The sequence below is a fragment of the Sarcophilus harrisii genome, chromosome 5, assembly GCF_902635505.1.
Source record: "Sarcophilus harrisii chromosome 5, mSarHar1.11, whole genome shotgun sequence".
Lineage (NCBI taxonomy): Eukaryota > Metazoa > Chordata > Mammalia > Dasyuromorphia > Dasyuridae > Sarcophilus > Sarcophilus harrisii.
In genome coordinates, this window is record NC_045430.1 from 228,280,897 (window position 1) to 228,300,012 (window position 19,116).

At 34.1% G+C, this 19,116-nt stretch overlaps 1 protein-coding gene across 1 annotated transcript in view; it reads right to left on the reverse strand.

Moving 5' to 3' along the window:
- The window catches only part of MYO3A (myosin IIIA), a 221,648-nt gene that overhangs the window by 170,499 nt on the left and 32,033 nt on the right, over positions 1 to 19,116 (reverse strand). The window contains exon 4 of the mRNA XM_031940242.1: positions 17,984 to 18,083. Coding sequence (XP_031796102.1) covers positions 17,984 to 18,083 — 100 coding nt within the window. The remainder of the gene's footprint in view (positions 1 to 17,983; positions 18,084 to 19,116) is intronic.

Below are 19,116 nucleotides of genomic sequence, written 5' to 3' on the forward strand. Positions count from 1 at the left end.
CTTCACCCTCATTCCACATAGCCAATTTCTGCTGTATGAGCCTTTCTACCTTCACAACTCATCTATATCTTCTTGTCTTCACAAGGCCATTACATTGATGTGAGCCCTCATCTTCTCTCACCTGGACTAGTGTAATAGCCTTTTGGTTGGTCTTTCTGCTTTATTTTTCCTTATTCCAATCTCTTTTCCACTTAACTGCCAAAGTGATCTTCCTGAAGTGGACTATGTGACTCCCCTAACTCAGCAAACTCTAATAGCTCCCCATTAACTTCAGGATCAAAGATAAAATCTTCTGCCATTTAAAGCCTTTCACAGCTTGGTCCCACTCTATTTTTTCAGTCTTCTTACCTTTTGTCCCTTCCACATCCTGTATGATCCAGTGATACTGGCTTTGTTTTTCTGCTATAAGACATTCCATCTACCAAGTTTTTTGACTAGTTGTTCCCTCTATGCCTAGACTGCTTTTACTTTTCACCTCTCTTTTTGGATTTCTTGGCTTCCTTTAAAACAAATCCCAGATCACACTTTCTTCAGGAGGCCATCCAGTCTACTCAGTCTACTCTTCCCTTCCTTTCCTTTACCTCCTAGTGTCTTGCTTCCAAAATTACCTTCCATTTACATGGTGTAAACATACACACATATGCACATGCTTGCACATACACCCACTCCTCCACACACAATCCTTTATTAGCAATTAATTATTTTCATGTTGTCTCTCCAATTAGAATGTTAGCTCCTTGAGGTCAGGGACTATATTTTTGCCTTCATATCCTCAGCTCCTACCTTCTAATGAGAGCTTAATAAATGCTTATTGATCAATTTGTGATAACACCTTTAAACAATAATTATAGCAGTGAAACAGTAAATAAATTTAACTGGCTTTATTGAGAGACTCACCAGCTTTAGAAAGTCATAACAAATGCCCAGAAGGCTAAATACTTCAAGATACTATGCATCTCAATTGCTAGTAGTGGAGGTTGTTCCATTTAAAACATTTCCTATTATAAAATGGTTTCTCCTACTTCTTAAAAATCTGTATATAGAAATAACTTCTCAATGGAATCCATATTTTATTTTAATAACTGCTTCTTTGTCCTTGATTCATACCAGACACAAAATAGCCCTAGCCAGTGAATATTTATCTAACCAATAAAAAATAATGCTTTTGTATTTGCAATTATTAAACCATTACCTTCTCATGCTTTAGTTGGTCTCTGGTGGTATTTATGAGGTTTACATCAAGTTTCATCTAAGTATACTTCGTAGTTTAAATTAAATCCATCTTCATATTTAATGTTCCAAAATATTTTTTGCACCACTAAAGTTATATTTATTCTCTTAAAAAATCAAGAGTTAATTAAACCTCCCCCCAACAACAAAAAACAAATCAATATTTTGCAGCATAGAAAGGCATTTGAAAGAGTCTTAAAAAATACAGAAATTAGATAAAAATTATGAAAAGAAATTAAAACTAATATGCAAAAAAGGCACATTTGAAGGATTACTAGTTCATCTGCAAACTGACAGATTAAAACTAGTTAAACATTAATTTTTTTGGAGATACTTTCATTAAATTGAAATATAGTATCTTTAAAGTAATGTGTTTAAAAATTTCACTGAAATATCTCATCTTTTATGAACTGCCTATTAATTCAACAGAAGTGGTAGGCCTTGGTGATTTGGTTTTCAGTAATTTACTCTTTTTCAATAAAGTCAAACTTTTAAAAGTTTTAAATTAAAAAAAAAAAAAAACCAAGCAACTCTGCAGGGGTTTCCAGTTACTTTGTGGAATGACTGGTTACTTTCCTAATGGAATTATCTCTAGAAATGTTCCTTAACATAGTCATTAGGTATAAGGTGCAGAAATAACAGTTTGCTATCAAACTCATTTTGAAGGCAACATGATCTGAAGTATGATTCAGAGCTAAGAAATTCTAGGGACTAAGGAATATTTAAAAATCATTTTTCATTGGCAATTACTCAAATGGGTCAAGTAACTGAATCCTATTATTACATTAACACTTTAAAGGACAATTATGCTTTTGGATGAAAAATTCCCTCTAGCAAAGACAGGAAAATTGAGATTCAGAGTTAATATGGATAGAAACAGAAGGTCAGGAGAAAAATAATTTGGGAATAGAAGGGAAATATATTAATTAATAGGATAAGAATCCAAAGAGAAATATGGATGGAACTTGAGGGGAAAAAGTCTGAAGGACAGGAAATCAAGGCTTATGAAAAAAATTTATGGAGAATATAGTAGGTAGGAAATATCAAAAGACCATAAGTAAATAACTCATTTGGTCTCTTACTAAGTGATATGATGACGGATAATGACTTCTTTGATGATCACCAACTTACCTCATTCTATGTTATGATGGCCTTTGGGTATGAGATTTCTGTAGAGATTTCTCAAGCCCACATTTTGAAATAACTAATAATTTTTGGAGAAATTCCAGAAGCCCCTAATCTGGTTCAGTAGTCTTAGGATACCTTAATAAATTTTGTGTTGTACCCTCCCAGGGGAGAACCCTGGGACTGCTCAGATTAGTTCAATTAAATTGGGTGATCTTTTCCAATTAACAAGAGTAAAAATTGAAAAACAGACCATTTTGTTGCACTGACATTCTATACAAATGAAAGTAGAATTATAAAGTTCTAGGATTTTAGGTTTAGAAGAAACTTTGGAGGACATATAAGTCAATATGGTATAAGGCAGTGGAAAGGATGTTGAATTTTGAAAGGTTTGATCTGAATTCTAATCTCAGCTTTTTCTATATTACCTGCATATCACTTCATTTTTCTGGGACTCAGTATTTACTTTATGTTTAAAGTGAGCAAGTTGGTTTCGATGACCTCTAAGATTCCTTCTAGCTCAAAGTTGAGGATCCTAAAAATATTTTCCCTTCTACAGAATGAGAAAGATGAGATTAAAAGTTAGGTGAATAAATCAAGTTAGCAATCTTTGAAGACTTTGTAAGAGAGGTAATAGACTAGGGTACCATTCTTTAAGTAACACAAAACATCTTGGGACAAAAACTGGGTATTAGAGGTATCTTTTTATCAAAAAAGAAGAGGCTTTGGTCTTGACTTCTAATATTTCCTTGTTTGTTTCTTTCCATCCTTATCTACCTTGCCTTCTAGGGCTTATTATTTTGTTTATGTCATGGTCTAAGAAGGCGGTATGATTCAAATCTTGCCTAAAGCTTAGTGTCCAGCCCTTCCTGCCTCCTGAACCAAGCTTCCTAAGCATTGACTTTGACTCTGATCGTTCTTCATGACTTATCACAGTGCTGCCTATCTCCCAACTTTCCTCCCAACTACTCTTTGATGTATTATTTTTGCCACAAATTGGGGGTCATTTCCATTATATAAATTCAAATTCAACAGAGACTTATCAAATGTAGTTTGCACTTTATTGAGTTAAACCATGTTCACATTGCTAATATCAAATGTAAAGTTCTTACATGGTTAACTCTGTGAGAGAGATGTATGTTTTGCCACCTATAAATAAAGTAGCAAAAATACTTGGTTGAACTTTAGTTCTTTTGCCCATCACCATAAACCCATACCATTGCATATATCTGACATGACCAATTTTGATATGGATTTTGTCTGAATGCATTCAAATTGTGTTTGGAATACTTGATGTGTTGCTCAAACAGAGTATTAGCAAAAGCTACAGTGAACAAACTACACTCAGCAGAAAGGAAACAAACATGAGACCTACCAAACTTTACCCACTATGATCTATTGCATATACATTTGTGACATTTACTTTGACTCTAATGCTAAAAGCTTTCTGAGATCAGTAGCATGTCTTATTTTAGCACAGTGTCCAGGGGGATTTGCTATTAAAGGCAGAATTATCCTAGAGTATTAACTTTCAATGTAGTGACAAGTGTTTAAACCTGAATAAATGTACTGATTCATCATCTGCCTAGGGGGTGACTGTTAGGGAGAGTAGAAATTAAAACATGGATTCACTCTAGTCCAACTTAACCGAGTTAAGAGCACACATTAATCATACTGGACCTCTCATATCTCGAACACTAAGCCTCAGGGTACCAATCTAAACACTGCACTCGGCTTGCATCCATCTTTTCATATGGGGCTATGATTTTAGCTGTCATATTTTAATACTAGTTGGTTGCCAAAAAGGTGAAAATTCTCCTGAGGTCTTAATACAATTCTTAAAATAACTAACTGCCTGAGGAACCTTGGAAAGACATTTGCTACCAATCCTCTGGGCCACTGAAAATCATCTCACTCAACATTTTAAAGACATGAGATAAGACTTCCATAAAAGAGAATGAGAAGAACATTAGATGTGAAGTCAGAGGATATGGCTTTGAATCTCAGATCTGCCACTTACTGCCCACCTGTGTGACTTAACAACACATGGCCTTACTTTCTTCAGGTAATAATTTCATCATCATCATCATCATCATCATCATCATCGCATTTATATCATATCTACTGTGTATTAAGCACTTTAAAAATATCTCATTCAATTCTCACAAAAGCCCTGGGAGGTAGGTGCTATTATCTCCATTTTACAATCTGGTAAACTGAGGCAAACAGAAGCTAAGTGACTTGCCCATGGTCACACCCTTAAACTTAGTTTTTCTTTGCTCTACATCCAATACTTTGTCCACTGAGATCTTATCTAGATTTCCCTCTAGCTTTAAATCAAACATCTTCTTAGTTACAAGTAATGCTTTTTAGGCTCCAAAGATCACTTTTCTTTCAGTCTTCCTTGATGGAAATATTTCTCAAATATGTTTAACACTTAGCAAATGACCATGGCAAATGTGACTTAATCATTTATTGATTGGTGTGGCAGAAGTTGCATATTTGAGAAGTTCATCTGAATTTGTATCGATCACTTGGCCACATAATGAAACTTGCTTTCCTGAATAAATTCCTGATGAATATTAACTTCCTTCTGGTCAAATGTTTTTCTTTCATATAAATGGAGAAGAGATTGTAAATAACAGTTGTGTCTTTATTTTATGTATATAATAATAGAGGAAATCTATGACTCATAATCCAAAATCCCAAGATAACCTAGGAAGCATTTATGGATGGTTAATTGAAAGATTAGAGGATTTGTCTACGATTAGAGGAATGATTTGAATCCAGATCTTCCTGATTGCAGACTGTCACTCAATCTATTTTGCCAAGTTTTCCCTAGGTCATATAGAAAGTAAATGGGGCAACCATGATTGGAATAAATGATTCTTGAAGCCTATTCCAATTCTCTTTTCAAAATATTACATTTGCTTGCAGTTTATGCCTCCTGATGCTTTACCTTCTATTTTTTTTTTAAAAGTAAGAGAATATCAACATTGTACTTCTAAAATTTGTTATTCCTCTGAAAGTTAGGGCATATAATGAGTCAATGTTGTTACTGGAAGGAGAATCTGAGCTGTCTGATGAGTTCCTAATATTTAAGTCATGCAGCATAGAAGTGGGAGAGAGCAGAAAAAGTAATTTTTCACATTCATAAGAAAATAGTCACACCTTGTGATTTACAAAACTACTTTTCCACGAGATTGCCTCATTTTACCGGTGGCACTATTTGAGATCTAGGTCTGGAGTCAGAAGACCTGAGTTCAAATTGAGCTTCAGACAGTTTCTAGCTATGTGACTTGAAGAAAGAAATTTAACCTCAGTTTGTCTCACATCTTCATCTGTAAAGTAGGGTTAATAAAAGAACCTGTCTTGCAGGATTCTTGTGAGAATCAAATGAGGTAATATCTAGAAAGTTCCTGACACAAAGTAGGCACTATATAAATGCTAGTTGTTTATTATCATCATTATTGTTATTGTTATATTTTAGTTTCTTCCTTAGGTTTACGCTGATTTATAGAATCCTGACATTTCATTACCATTGGGGTTGCCACTTCACATAAAGAGAGGCAGCCTGACATGGTGGGTAGAAGACTGGAACTGTGCTGAGGATACAAAAAGAGACAAAAGACAGTGCCTCCCTCAAGAAGCTTGCAATCTATTGAGACACACTAGCAATGAATGCAGGGCAGCACTTGAGAGTCAGGAACATGGTTCTAATTCTACCTTTTAATGCTTCAGACAACTCTCTACCGTTCAAATTACAGTGAAACTGTTGTGGTTTGTTCTTTGTTCTTGAAGAAGACCATAACGTTAAGGAGATGATGACATCACCTGCAAGTGAACTGAATTCATTTAATTTAAGTGAGGGAGGGGGACGTGCAAAGTCACCTGCCTCACTTTCTCTTCCAGAGCCATCTGGGTCCAGAAGCAATATGACTGGAGTGAAGGGAGCTTTAACACCAAGAGTTCCTAACACTAATGAAACCAAATTTGGACCAAGAAAAAATTGACATAAAGCTCTTTATAATGTGATGTCATAGCCTATGTAGATTAAAACAACAATAATGTGGTAATATATTCAAGCACAAAATAAGATATGCATTAAAACATTTCATTAGAACTATATGGGATTAAATGAAAGTAATCGATTTGCCAAAATTTTACAAAATACATAAATTGATATAACAGAATAGAACTAAAAATAGTTATTTGAAAAAATGAAAGATTACTTTCAAAAATGCAAAGTACTCCAATTAATGGAATAGAAATTTAAAACAAATAAAACTAAACAAGTTATCAAGAAACTACCAAAAAAACCCCGAAGTAGATAGACATACAACCCTAAATGCCACCAAATGTTTAAAGAGCCACTAAAACTGAGATTACAAGAATTGTAAGAATTGAGAAAAAATTCTACCAGTCTTTTTATCAGATAAATCTAACATTAATACCAAATCAAGGAATGACAAAGCAAAGAAAACCAATATCACTAATATAATAACATGCAATAAAATATATGAAAATAATGTAAAAAAGTATCACGAATGAATGCAAAAAATGTAAATGAGATCTTAGCAGAGGCTACAACAATGTTTGCATAAAAATGATCAAGCTGGATTTATGCAAAGAATACAAGTATTTTTTACATTGGCAGGACAAAATTAATCATAGAGACAACAACAGGACCTTAGATTTTATTTAGCCTGATGAGAAATTCTACCAAGTACAGTTGACATCTCTGCAATTTATAATCTTGGAAGGCAGTGTGGAGAAAGCTGAGGGGTTAAACGACATGTGTAAAACAAAAACACCCCAAAATATATAGAATCAGATAGTTATCTCAGTCCTTTCATTGTAAATTAATACTATTTCAATAATGTTTTCTTTGATGTTTTAAGCTACTTAATTTTGATAATTGTTTAAAAATAGGATTAAAGACTAAAATATTTTAAATCTCCAGGGATAGATGCAACATTTGAATAGACAGGCAAACATAGTTTTAAATGTAATGGCATATTCTGGAAACATGGCATCAGAATGATTAGTCTGGAAGAACACGTCATCGGATATAGGGTGACTCTTTTTGAGTACTGCTTTGAGCAAACTATGAGTCAAAGAGAATCACAGGTGCCAGTGTCTATAATTAGCTGCTGAAGCTTTAGGGAAAGAAGGGAAACAGCAACACATGTTAGAAAATCCAAATGATTCACTGATCTTTTCAGTCATGTTCCTGCCTGATCACCCCACAGTTGAATCCTATCTGAGTATCAGAGTCCATGCTGTGGAGGAATTGTCATTTAGCAGTATAGCTCTAAGTTCTGGGGTCCTACTGATCTGTGTGGGGAAACACATTTGCACATATACACACACATACATTACAGGAAAGAACAATTAGCACATAAGTTAGTTATTGTACTTTTATGTTTCTATTGTTAAAACTAACCATTTGTTTTACATGTTATAGGAAAGAGGGAAGACATTAAAAAGATAGCACTCAGAGAAAGGGAGGTAGGAAAGTCAGGTTACGTAATCATTTTTTAAAATATGTAATCATTTTTTAAACTTTTTAGATATTGAAAAAATTACTACATATCTGCAAGCTTTGTTTAAAAAAACATTAGTTTTTTATAAATCAATTTTCTTTAAGAATAAATTTCTGGGGGAAAAGGGATTATCATATTGCAAAAAAAGATTCTTCACTTTTCAAAAAGATTTACATCAGCCATATTCTACCTTTGTGACCTTAGAGCAACCATTTTCTCTTTCTGAGCTTCAGTTTCCTCACCTGTAAAAAGGAGATTGGACTAGATGATCTCTGAGATTTCTTCCAGTAGTATAAAACTGTGATACCACTAACATAGATTGATGTAGGATTCTTTGAAATATCCAGTTTCCTAAACATACCATGTTATTTATGATCAAAACTCTATGTAACTGTAACTTTTCAGGAACACATCTACTTTCATATCAATATGAATAATATCATTTTATGTAGATTTATCAGGGAGACTCACTTTCTTTAGTCCAAATCTAGCCTCACTCACTTATTAGCTGTGTGACCCTAGACAAGTCACTTAGTCTTGTTTGCCTTAGTTCCCTCGTATGCACAATGAGTTGAAGAAGGAAATGGCAACCACTCCAGTATCTTTGCCCAGAAAACCCCAAACAAGGTCACAAAGAGTAGGACATAACCGAAGAATAATCATATCATGTATCATAAAAGATAGGAAAGGACCCACATGTGCAAAAATGTTTGTAGGAGCTCTTTTTATAGTAGCAAGGAATTATCAATTGAATAGATGCCCATCAATTGGGGAATAGCTGAATAAGTTATGGTATATGAATGTAATGGAACATTATTGTTCTCTAAGAAATGATGAGCAGGCTGATTTCAGAAAAAAAAAAAGCTCAGAAAGACTTGAAATAACTGATGCTGAGTGAAGTGAGCAGAACCAAGAGAATATTGTACATAGTAACTGCAAGTTAATGTGATAATCAACTGTGATACACTTGACTCTTCTCAGCAATGTGGTGATTCAAGACAATTCCAATAGATTTGGGATGGAAAATCTGTATCCAGAGAGAGAACTATAGAGACTGAATGTGGATTGAAGCATAGTATTTTCACCTTTTTTGTTTATTTGGTTTTTTTTCCTTGTGATTTCCCCCCACTTTGGTCTGATTTTTCTTGTATAACATATCAAATACAGAAATATGTTTAAAAGGATTGTATATGTTTGGCTTATAGGAGATTACTTGCTAGCTTGGGGAAAGGGAAGGTAAGAAAGGAAGGGATGAAAATTTGGAACACAAAATATTACAAAAGTAAATGTTGGACCCTGTGTATTTGGAAAAATAAAATACTACTGAGGGGGAAAATCATGTCATGGAGAGACTCATTCTGCAGCATATATTGAATTTTAACACTTGCTTTGATGTGTGTCCAGATATTTTGAAAACATTTTATCATGTAAATACACAGGATTTGAGGTTTCTTTAGAGTAAGAACATTTCAGGGTGAGAACTCCCTCTATGTGATTTTGTAGATAAATCCTAGATGTTACTTGAACCAAATAAGAAGTTAAATAACTTTCTTTGGGTCACACAGTGAGCAAGTAACAGAGAAAAGATTTGAGCACAGAACTTTTTGACTCTTATGTGACTCTGTCTCAACTGTACTCAAGTATATCTTACTAAATGAACAAAAAAATCTCATTCAGATGGATTAAAATCTACATTTAATTTTAAAGAAGAATTAATACTAAGATTAGACTTTGCTTAAGTTTAGCAAATAAAAATTAAGTCCTTGAATACCTTGACTCAGGATATAATGCCTAGCACATCAGTTTGGATGGAGTGTACATAGATACTTCGATGAAATTATAACGCTATACAGTAGAATTCAATTTTGGAAAATGCTCATTTGGGGAGAATTGAAAAACAGATCATCAGCTGGAGTTCCAAAGAGAACTTTTAAAAGCAATGAGTCAACTTATTCATTGCTCAGCTTAATGTGATGACTGAGCTATAAATGACTTGGCTTAGAAGAAGATAAATACCACTTTTCATAAGAACTGATTTTGTATTCTTAATGAAACATCAACTTTGGTTATTGGATAGGAAAGTTTAAGGACCTAGAAGTTTTAAAATTTTACTTTCAAAAGAGTGTGTCCCTTGTCCTTAGTCCTCAATATGTGACATTATTACATCAAAGCAATGTTCTGCAATGTCCTTGAGACCTGCTATGTTTCATATCATTATCAATTAAAAACAAAAATAAAATGGAGCTGTTGGACTTTCATGCTATTCAATAGAAGCAGCAAATGATATCATGCCATTTCAGAAGTGAAGTTCACAACAGCTGCTTATATGGGAGTGGGCAAAATTGGACTAAAAAGCAGAGGCAACAGAAGCCTGTTAAAGGGGAAAAGCACTGGTCTTGGTATCAGGAAGATTTGGTTTTGAATTCTGGCTCATACACCAATGAGTGGGGTGACTCTGAAAAAGCGAATAAACCTCTGTTTTTAATTTCTAAAATGAGGGTGTTAGATTAGATGCTCATAACTCTTCCAGATTTAAACCTAACATTCTATTACTCTATGATAATAATAACTGATACTTGTTTTATAGCACTTTAAGGTTTTCAAAGTGCTTTACATTTGTAATCTTTGATATGATAACCCAATAAAGGAGGGTTATTATTGCTTCCATTTTATACATAAACTAAGAAAGAAAGAGCTTAAGGATCTTGTCCAGAGGCACGCAGCTAGTAAATATTCAAGGCAGGATTTGAACTTGCTGACTATAAGTCCAGAGCTATCTTCACCATACTATCTAGCTGTCTATTATAGGAAAATAAAATGGACTTATAATTTGGTAAGAAAAAACTTAAATGATAATTCTAAGTGATAACACAGGGAGAGACAATATATTCATTTTTAAAAATCAATAAAACATTTATATTTTCAAGTTTTCCTTCCCTCCTTCCAGTTTAGCTTTGAGTTAGAGAGCAAGAAAAAGAGAAAGCTGATAAAAACCAGATTTATAAGGGTGTGAGGGTACAGGGCCAATCCAAAATACTAGTACCATGAGTCAGAAGTGCCCAAAATGTGGCAAACCTTAAAATTTTGCTAACTGTGGGTTGCCAAATGAGCAAAAATGGGACAAGGGAAAATGGGGCGTGTAATGATAAGGTGAAGACAAAATTAAGGGAGTGCTCTGGTTTGAAAGAGAACAGTGATGATCACAGATTTAGAGAGGAAAGGGACTTTAACAGCCATCCAGTCCAAGCCCTCTGTTTCACAGTTGAGGAAGTGCAGTTCAGAGAAGCAAGTGACATTCTCCTAAGGCAGAATTTGAGCCCAAATCCTCTGATTATAAATGCAGAAGATTTTCCATTATAATGTACTGTTTTTTGTGATGGCAGAGAAGCAGAGGGTAAGACAAGAGGAAAAAGACAGAGAGGGAATGAGCTGGAGGTTGTACTTTTGAAGATGGAGCTTTTATTGGGGATGACCAATCTCTTCATTAACTGTTTAAAGGCTAATGTGAAGAGGACACCTTAGGAAAGTGAAGAGCAGAACAATAGAGAAGATTAATTTCACTCTCCTTGCAAATAGCATGAAACTACTTAGGCAGTGGTCACTCTTTTCATTCCCATGCACTCCTCTCCCAAGTAATGGGTAAAACCATATAGGTTCTAAATGTAGCACAAAGCAAAAGGATTTTTAATTCATTTAATTTTTTTTCAGGCATCTCATTGTACTTGTGATGACTAAGTATGAAACATGAAGTAGGAAACACATATTTTTTATTAAAATTATTAAATGTTTTATAATATAATATTGACATATTCTCAATCAATTCTACATTCATCTTATAATGATTGCCATAATTTCTAAGCTATATGTATTTGACATAGATCTGACATATATACACATACATATATATGTATATATAAACACATACATATGTCCTATACATATACACATACTTTTAGAATGTAAATAGATGTGAAGAATATCATTTGAGATGCTTTCAAAATTTGTAACTTTGAAATACTTTATTTAGTTCGTTGAAATACATACTTTATTTAGTCTTTATTCATTCATTGATTATTGATTGATTGATTTTTTTAATTTATGTTTCCCTAGCTTATGGTGGCTAACTTATAGGTCTGATCACACTGTTGACTGAGCTTTGACCAGCTCCATTTTTGACCTTGGCTGCTTTGCCCTTCCTTATCCAGCCTTGTGTTATCTAGTTCCTTGAGGATCACCATATTGGTGCTGCACTTAGTCAGACTGGCCTTAGCTGTAGCGTAGCTTATAATTCCTGCACTCAAGGAAACCATCATATCCATCAATAGCAGGGATTAAAAATGTGCACTTCCACCACATGTGACCTAAGTTGGTTTTATTGTAGCTCAGTAGCTCAAATCTTTATTAATTTTGCCCCATAAATTGGTCTGTACAATTAGGCCTCACATTGTGAGTAGCAGTTTCCCTGAAAAGTTTATTATAGGGCGAATCAAATCCTTGTTTACCATTGACTGAAATTATAAAGTCAAGACTGTGTACCTGGAAGTATAGTATATTTGAAAGACCCATCGATGAAAAGTCAGAGAAGACCTATAATTAAACACTGATGTTTTGTGACTCTGGTTAATGGCCAGAATAAAATGTTGATAATATTGGTAGTATACTGTAATTCTAAGAATTCAAGGCTTGCAGTTCGAAATCCTAGGTCCTAGTTCCTAATCTCTGAGGTTTCTTCAGGTATAACATTTCCCCAGCTGTAAAATGGAACAATAACCCTACTGGTTGATTGTGATGACAAACAAGAAAATGTATTTAAAACATTTTTCTAACCTTAATGCTCTTAAAATTTTTTTTATTAGTAATTAGAAAACAAAAAAGAAAGTATACAATTAAGTACTAATAAGTTTAAAGTAGGTGCAGTGGATAGAATGAGAATAGCCTCAGATATTGCTAGCTATGTGACCATATTCAAGTATGCCTCAGTTTCCTTTTATATAAAATGAGCTCGAGAAGGAGATGACAAATCATTCCAATATCTCACCCAAAAAAATCCCAAAGGGGTCACGAAAAGCTAGACATGGCTGAAATGACTGACAAACAATAATCACAACAAGCTTAAAGGAGATAAAAATTAATGGTTGGGAAAAAAAGATTACAGAGGATTTATGATTAACCTTGCTACCCAACTTTAAGAAACGACGGACTCAAGATTCCAAGTAAAACATTCATTTTTAGACATGGATAATATGGGAATTTTTGCTTGGTTATGCATTCTATTAGAAGAGATGTATTTTTGTTTTCCTTTTAAAATGAAGACAATTGGGGAATCTAGATGCTATAGTGCATGGTTCTCAAAGTTTTGTTTTTGGTATCTTTATCCTATTAAAAATTATTGAGGATCTCTTCAAAGGGTTTTGTTTATCTGGATTATATTTATAGACATTTACCATATTGGAAATAAAAACTATTTTTGAATTTGTAGACCCTCTAAAAGGGTTTCAGCGATCCCCAGGATTCTCTAGACCATACTTTGAGAACCACTGCTATAGTGTGTGGAGCACCAGCCCTGGAATCAGGAATACCTGAATTCAAATCCAGCCTCAAACACTTACTAAGTGTGTGTAACACTGAGCAAGTCACTTAATTCTGCCTCCAAAAAACAAATAATAAATTGGAAATAGTTGTGAGGAAGAAAAAAACTATGTTAACTAAAAATAAAATAAACTGAATAAAATAGGATAATTGCAAGAATAATTTGAGAAGTCCTTCTAAAAAAGCTAGAACAAGTATGGAGCCATCAAGGATAGGGAGAATTTTGAGAGAAATTGTGAAGGAGAAAGGGAGTAGTTCAAACAAGGCAAATTGACAAGAAAGAAAAATGATGAATATGTGGGTAAGCTGACTGAAGGCTAATATGAAGAGGCTAGCCTAGGAAGCTGGAGAAGAAAGACCTTATTAAGCCAAGGGCTGAGTACTGGGAGTCAAAGATAAGGTAATGTGTGTGTGGGTGCTTGGTAGAAAGTAGGGGTTCTTAACTGTGACCTCTGATAATTTGATGAAGCCTATGAACCCCTTTTTAGAAGGATAGTTTTAATGCATACATTAAAACACATAGGATTACAAAGTCAATCAATTATATTGAAATAGTTATATTATATTATTATATATTACATATGTAATATGTAACTATTATTATAGTTTGAAAATATTAAAAACAAAAACAAAACCCAATTCAGGGACCTCAGCTTATATTGATTACTGCTTTAAAGGATCAGCAACAAGGGAAAATAAACCATAGTTTTGTTGAAGGTAGTATAAATTTAATGGAACATAATTCGACAAGATCTGCAGAACCTAATGATTCACTGCTATTTCCCACCTCTTCTGTAGGAATAAAGATGACAACATGCTCTAATAACACTTCAAATCAGCTTTATTTCAAAGTTCATGAAGTAATCTTCCTGTCAGAATGCTTGAAGTAGATCTTAAGTGAGACCAAAGATTTTTTAGGCCAATTATATAGTCAGTTGCTTACTAGGCTCGATGCTAAATGCATTTCTTTCCTCCTTGGTAACTGCATCTGGTCAACTGACAAGGATTCTTTAAATACCTACTATGTACGGCTGCCATACTAGGTTCTGGGGTTGTAAATGCAAAGGTGAGGCAGCTTTCAAAATGCTTGCATTCTTCTGGGAGGAATAGTACATGTTCTCATCTAGGTAAATCATATAGTGTGTGTGTGTGTGTATGTGTGTGTGTGTGTGTGTGTGTGTGTGTGTGTGTATGTGTGTAGAAAGCTCAAGTCACTATCTCATCACCTCAAGTGTTCCATCTATAAAAGAGAAGAAATACCTGATTTTTAACATGCTATTCCAAATGCCTTATCATAGATGGTTCTCAAAGGCAATTAATTATTCTATTGTAGCCAAACTTATGGCAAACATTAAATTAAGCTTGATAATGTATAGTACAAGTCCAGGAGAAGAGAGTTTGCCTGTCACCCAAGAACTAGTCTACTTAAATTCAGAGACTAATAACTAAAAGATCTGGCCAGGTGATTATTGTCTTTTTTGGGGAGGAAGGAGGAAGATTTTGCACTCACTAAAGCAGAGAGGAACTAAACATCTGAGAGTCAGTATCCACACTAAGGAATCCATGAATGCTTCTCTCCTTACTTCAAAAATTTGTTCTGATGAAATAAAATAATACTTTGAAGATTCTAAGTAACCAAACAAATAAACATATGCCATTGTAATCCTTGTATTAGAGGTCCTCTGGCTTTCTTTTCCCTCATCAAAAGCCCAAGGCTTCCAACTTTTCTAGCCCAATCCCTCTACCCAGACAATCTGGACCATCAACATATGCTACTTTCCAAGGATGATCACCAGTTCCCCTTATGAGCAGCCATTATTACAAGGCTTGGAATGAGAATAATTTTAATCTATGTGTTAATAGAAATAAATTTGATTCATATATGAATCCATAAGAATAAATATACACCTCAAGGGAAAAAAATCTTGCTCCAGAACTGAACAATCTCTAGGACACTGCCTTGTTGGGCTCCAGTTGAAGGCAGCTAAAGTAGCTGAGCTATACTCTCAGTTGGGCTACACCCACCCAATCTGTAATATGACCTGCCTTCTTTGTTCTCTTTCCTGCCCCAAAAAGGTGCTTCTTGTTGCTCTTTCCATCTTTTAAAGACCCTACCAGCAGGTATTGTCAGACCCTTTATCATTGTCCTGCAATTATGCCTCTGTTCCTTGTATCATATGGCAGTTCTACTTGATATTCTTGGCTGTTCAATTCTTCAATAAATGCTTCCTTATCTGGCTGCCCTGAAAGCAAGACTTACCTTCCTTTTGTATCTGTGTCATCAGGATAAAACTCCTAAGCTTTTGCGTTTGTTGTTTGATGATTCCTCACAATTAGGTCTTCTTTCAGCAGATAGTACTCATTTCCTTTTTTAGGACAAATATCTAAACAGTAGTCAAACTGTATAATTTACTTTTCTATGCATCCTTTGCATCTCTCCCATTCTCTCTACTCTGATATCCAGGTTCTCATTACCTCTTGCTAAAACTATTACAATAGCCTCCTAATTGACTTCTCTGTTCTTATCATTCATCACAGAACTACTAGAGATTTTAAGGGGGAAGTGTGACCATGAGATCTCTCTCTCTCAAAAATTCCAATAGATCTCTTAACTTCACAGTAAAAAATGAGGTCATCTATTTGGCATTTAAAGCACTTGGCTCCTTCCTACTTTTTCAGCCCTTTAGCATATAGCCCTTTAGCAGCCTTTTTACCAACTCTGGACTTCCCCACTGGCTGCTCCCCATGTTTGAAATGTTATTTATTTTTTCATGTTCATCCTTTTTTTCTTGACGAGTATCAATGACATCACAAAGGTGATGTCTGGAATGAAATGGATTTAAGTGAGAAAGAGATGCCTTTCTGCCTTGAAGATCCCTGGCTTCCTTTAAAACTTAGCTCAAACACCACTATATGCAAAAGGCTTTTCCCCCAGTCACTCCCTGCCCCTCAACTGTGAAAACTGTCTCCAACAATGCTATTTTCTATCTATTCTCTATCTTGTAAACAACAATGTATATATACATATAAAAATATGTATATACACACACAAACCTACATACATACATACACACATATATATGTATACACACACACAAACATGCAGTTTTCCATTAGAAAGTAAGCACTTTGAGTGCAGGGATTGTTTTTGCTTTTTCTTTGTATCCTGGTGTTTAGCTCCATGCTTAATAAATGGTTGCTTGCTTGATTGGTCAAGCAGTCAACAAGCATTTATTAAACACTTGACAAATGCCAGGTTCTATTCTAAGCATCAAGGTCACTGAAGAAGGAAAAAATATGATGTGGGCTTTAAAGTGATCACATTAAAATTAGAGAAACAACAAATCACTATGTACAAACAAGATATACAGGATAAAAAGTAATGTTTAGATATATGCAGGATAGTAGAATAATATTTGTAATTATTGTACAGTATTGTAAAAATTGTAATATTTGTAGAGAAGGTACTAGCAATGGAGTTAGAGATTGAGGAAGGTCTGTTGCAGAAACTGGGATTTGATCCATTAAGAAGGCCATTTCACCAAACTGGTCTATATGCAACTAGTCATATAGTTTTTTTTTACCTTTTTACCTTTCAGAAAAATCTTACTTCCCTCACACTTGGGTCTTATCTTGAAGTTATCCCAAATATCACACAGTAGCTTGAAAGCAGGAAATATGAGTATATCTTCACTTTGTACTGCCAATGACAGTAATTCCTATATAGCTTTAGGGTGAGTAGTAACTCATTTTAATTTTTCTCTACCATCCAGGAGCTGAATTTCATGCTTAAATTAGCAACTCCTTCTGAGTTGGGAAGAGTTCAACAGACCCCATGATCTTTCCACGCTTTCTATTTGTTCTTCTTTCTGTCACTCCCTCCCCTACTCAGAGCAGTTGGGCCAAGTTACTCAAATTATCCCAGGGATGGTTACAAAAGAGTTAGCAAACAGAGAGAGAAAGGATGAGCTGGCATCTTTTAGTTTGTATAGGGGAAGGTTTGTATTTCCCTTACTACAATATTATCATTAAAGCTATAGGAACTCATCTTTTCCAGGAATATTTCTTCACTTAAAAAAAAGGAATTTTTTTTCCTTTTCTTCTCTCAAAGTAAGCTTTGAGGAAGGAGTGAACTTTATTCTCCTCTGTTTTCAAAGCATGAAAGTTAAAAGTCCTGGGGAAAAAACAACCCTCAAATCCTTACAACATTCTGGATGGTTTTTTTCTGCCACCCAATCTTACAAATACCTTGCTGTTTACTGAAATATGAGAAAAATGGTTTCAAATGTGTAAAGTCCTTCAAGTATTGAATATTAAAAGTCATATTAGAATTTATTTCAGTTCTCACCATTTTGATTCATATATTTATATTTTAAGTAAATTCAGAAGAATATTTTCTGGATATATTTTAAGAGAAAAGAAATAGAAGAAGTAATCCCACCATCACCCTCTCTGTTTTCCTCCCCCACAAAGAAAGGAGTCTTCCAACATACCAAAATCCACTAGCTTAACTCCGCCTTCAGTGGTCAAGAGGATATTATTTCCTTTCACGTCCCTGTGGATAGTATTGTTGTTGTGCAAATGCTGCAGCCCCTGAGGGAAAATATTTAAGATTTTTGTTGAACTATCATTCAATTTAATATAAGATGTTAATACTATCTGTGAAGACTCAATTTCTTTGTCAAATATACTCTAATATACTTATAACAAGAAATAGTTCACTTAAAATGCATAAATTTCGGTTTCAACTAGAAGAAGATACCCTTATCAGGATCACCAGATCATATAAAGTTATCATTTTAGTGCCTGAAGGGATCTTAAGGACTATGGAGTCTAATTCTCTCATTTTATATATAAGGAAACTGAGTCTGAGAGAGTCATGCAGCTAATTCCAGCAGGATTCAAATTCAGATCATTTCAGACTCTAAAAGTTACACTATCTCTACTCAATATATATCTTTTGTCTTCTCTAAATATTTTATTTCCCCAAAATATAAGTATTAATCTTGTTGGGATGATCTTGTATAAACTCAATTAGTGACAAAACAGAAATTTTAAAAAGCCATGTTCTAGAAAATTAATTATCAAAAAGGTAATAAATTTAAATAGATGTTCATCTTTGAGTAACGTAAACATGACAGCTTGTCTTTTTGTCAAGAAGGAATCATGAAGAGTCAGCCACAACTGAAACAACTGAATAACAATAATTCTAACATCTTCAAATAGTTAAATTATATTTTTAAAAGAAAATTCTAGGAAAAACATGATATTCTGAATGGGAAGAATGATATAATGGAATGAACACTGTATTTAGTGTCAGAAGATCATTTGAATCCTGATTATCATTTATCTAAATCCTTTGTGCCTTAATTTCCTCTTATAAAATGGAGATATTAACAATTACTCACAAAGTTGCCGAGCAAGATGCTTTGTAAACCATAGAATATTATGAAAATGTCAGTTATATAAATGTCGGCTAAATATATAAATTTGGTGCCATTATTAGATTCTTTAAGATAGAGTCTTTGGATTTTGTACAAGCCATTTATATTCTCTTGCTTCATCCCCTCTTTGATTACTATGGATTAGGAAAGCAGGCTGTGGCCATTCAACAGTGATCAGCTAA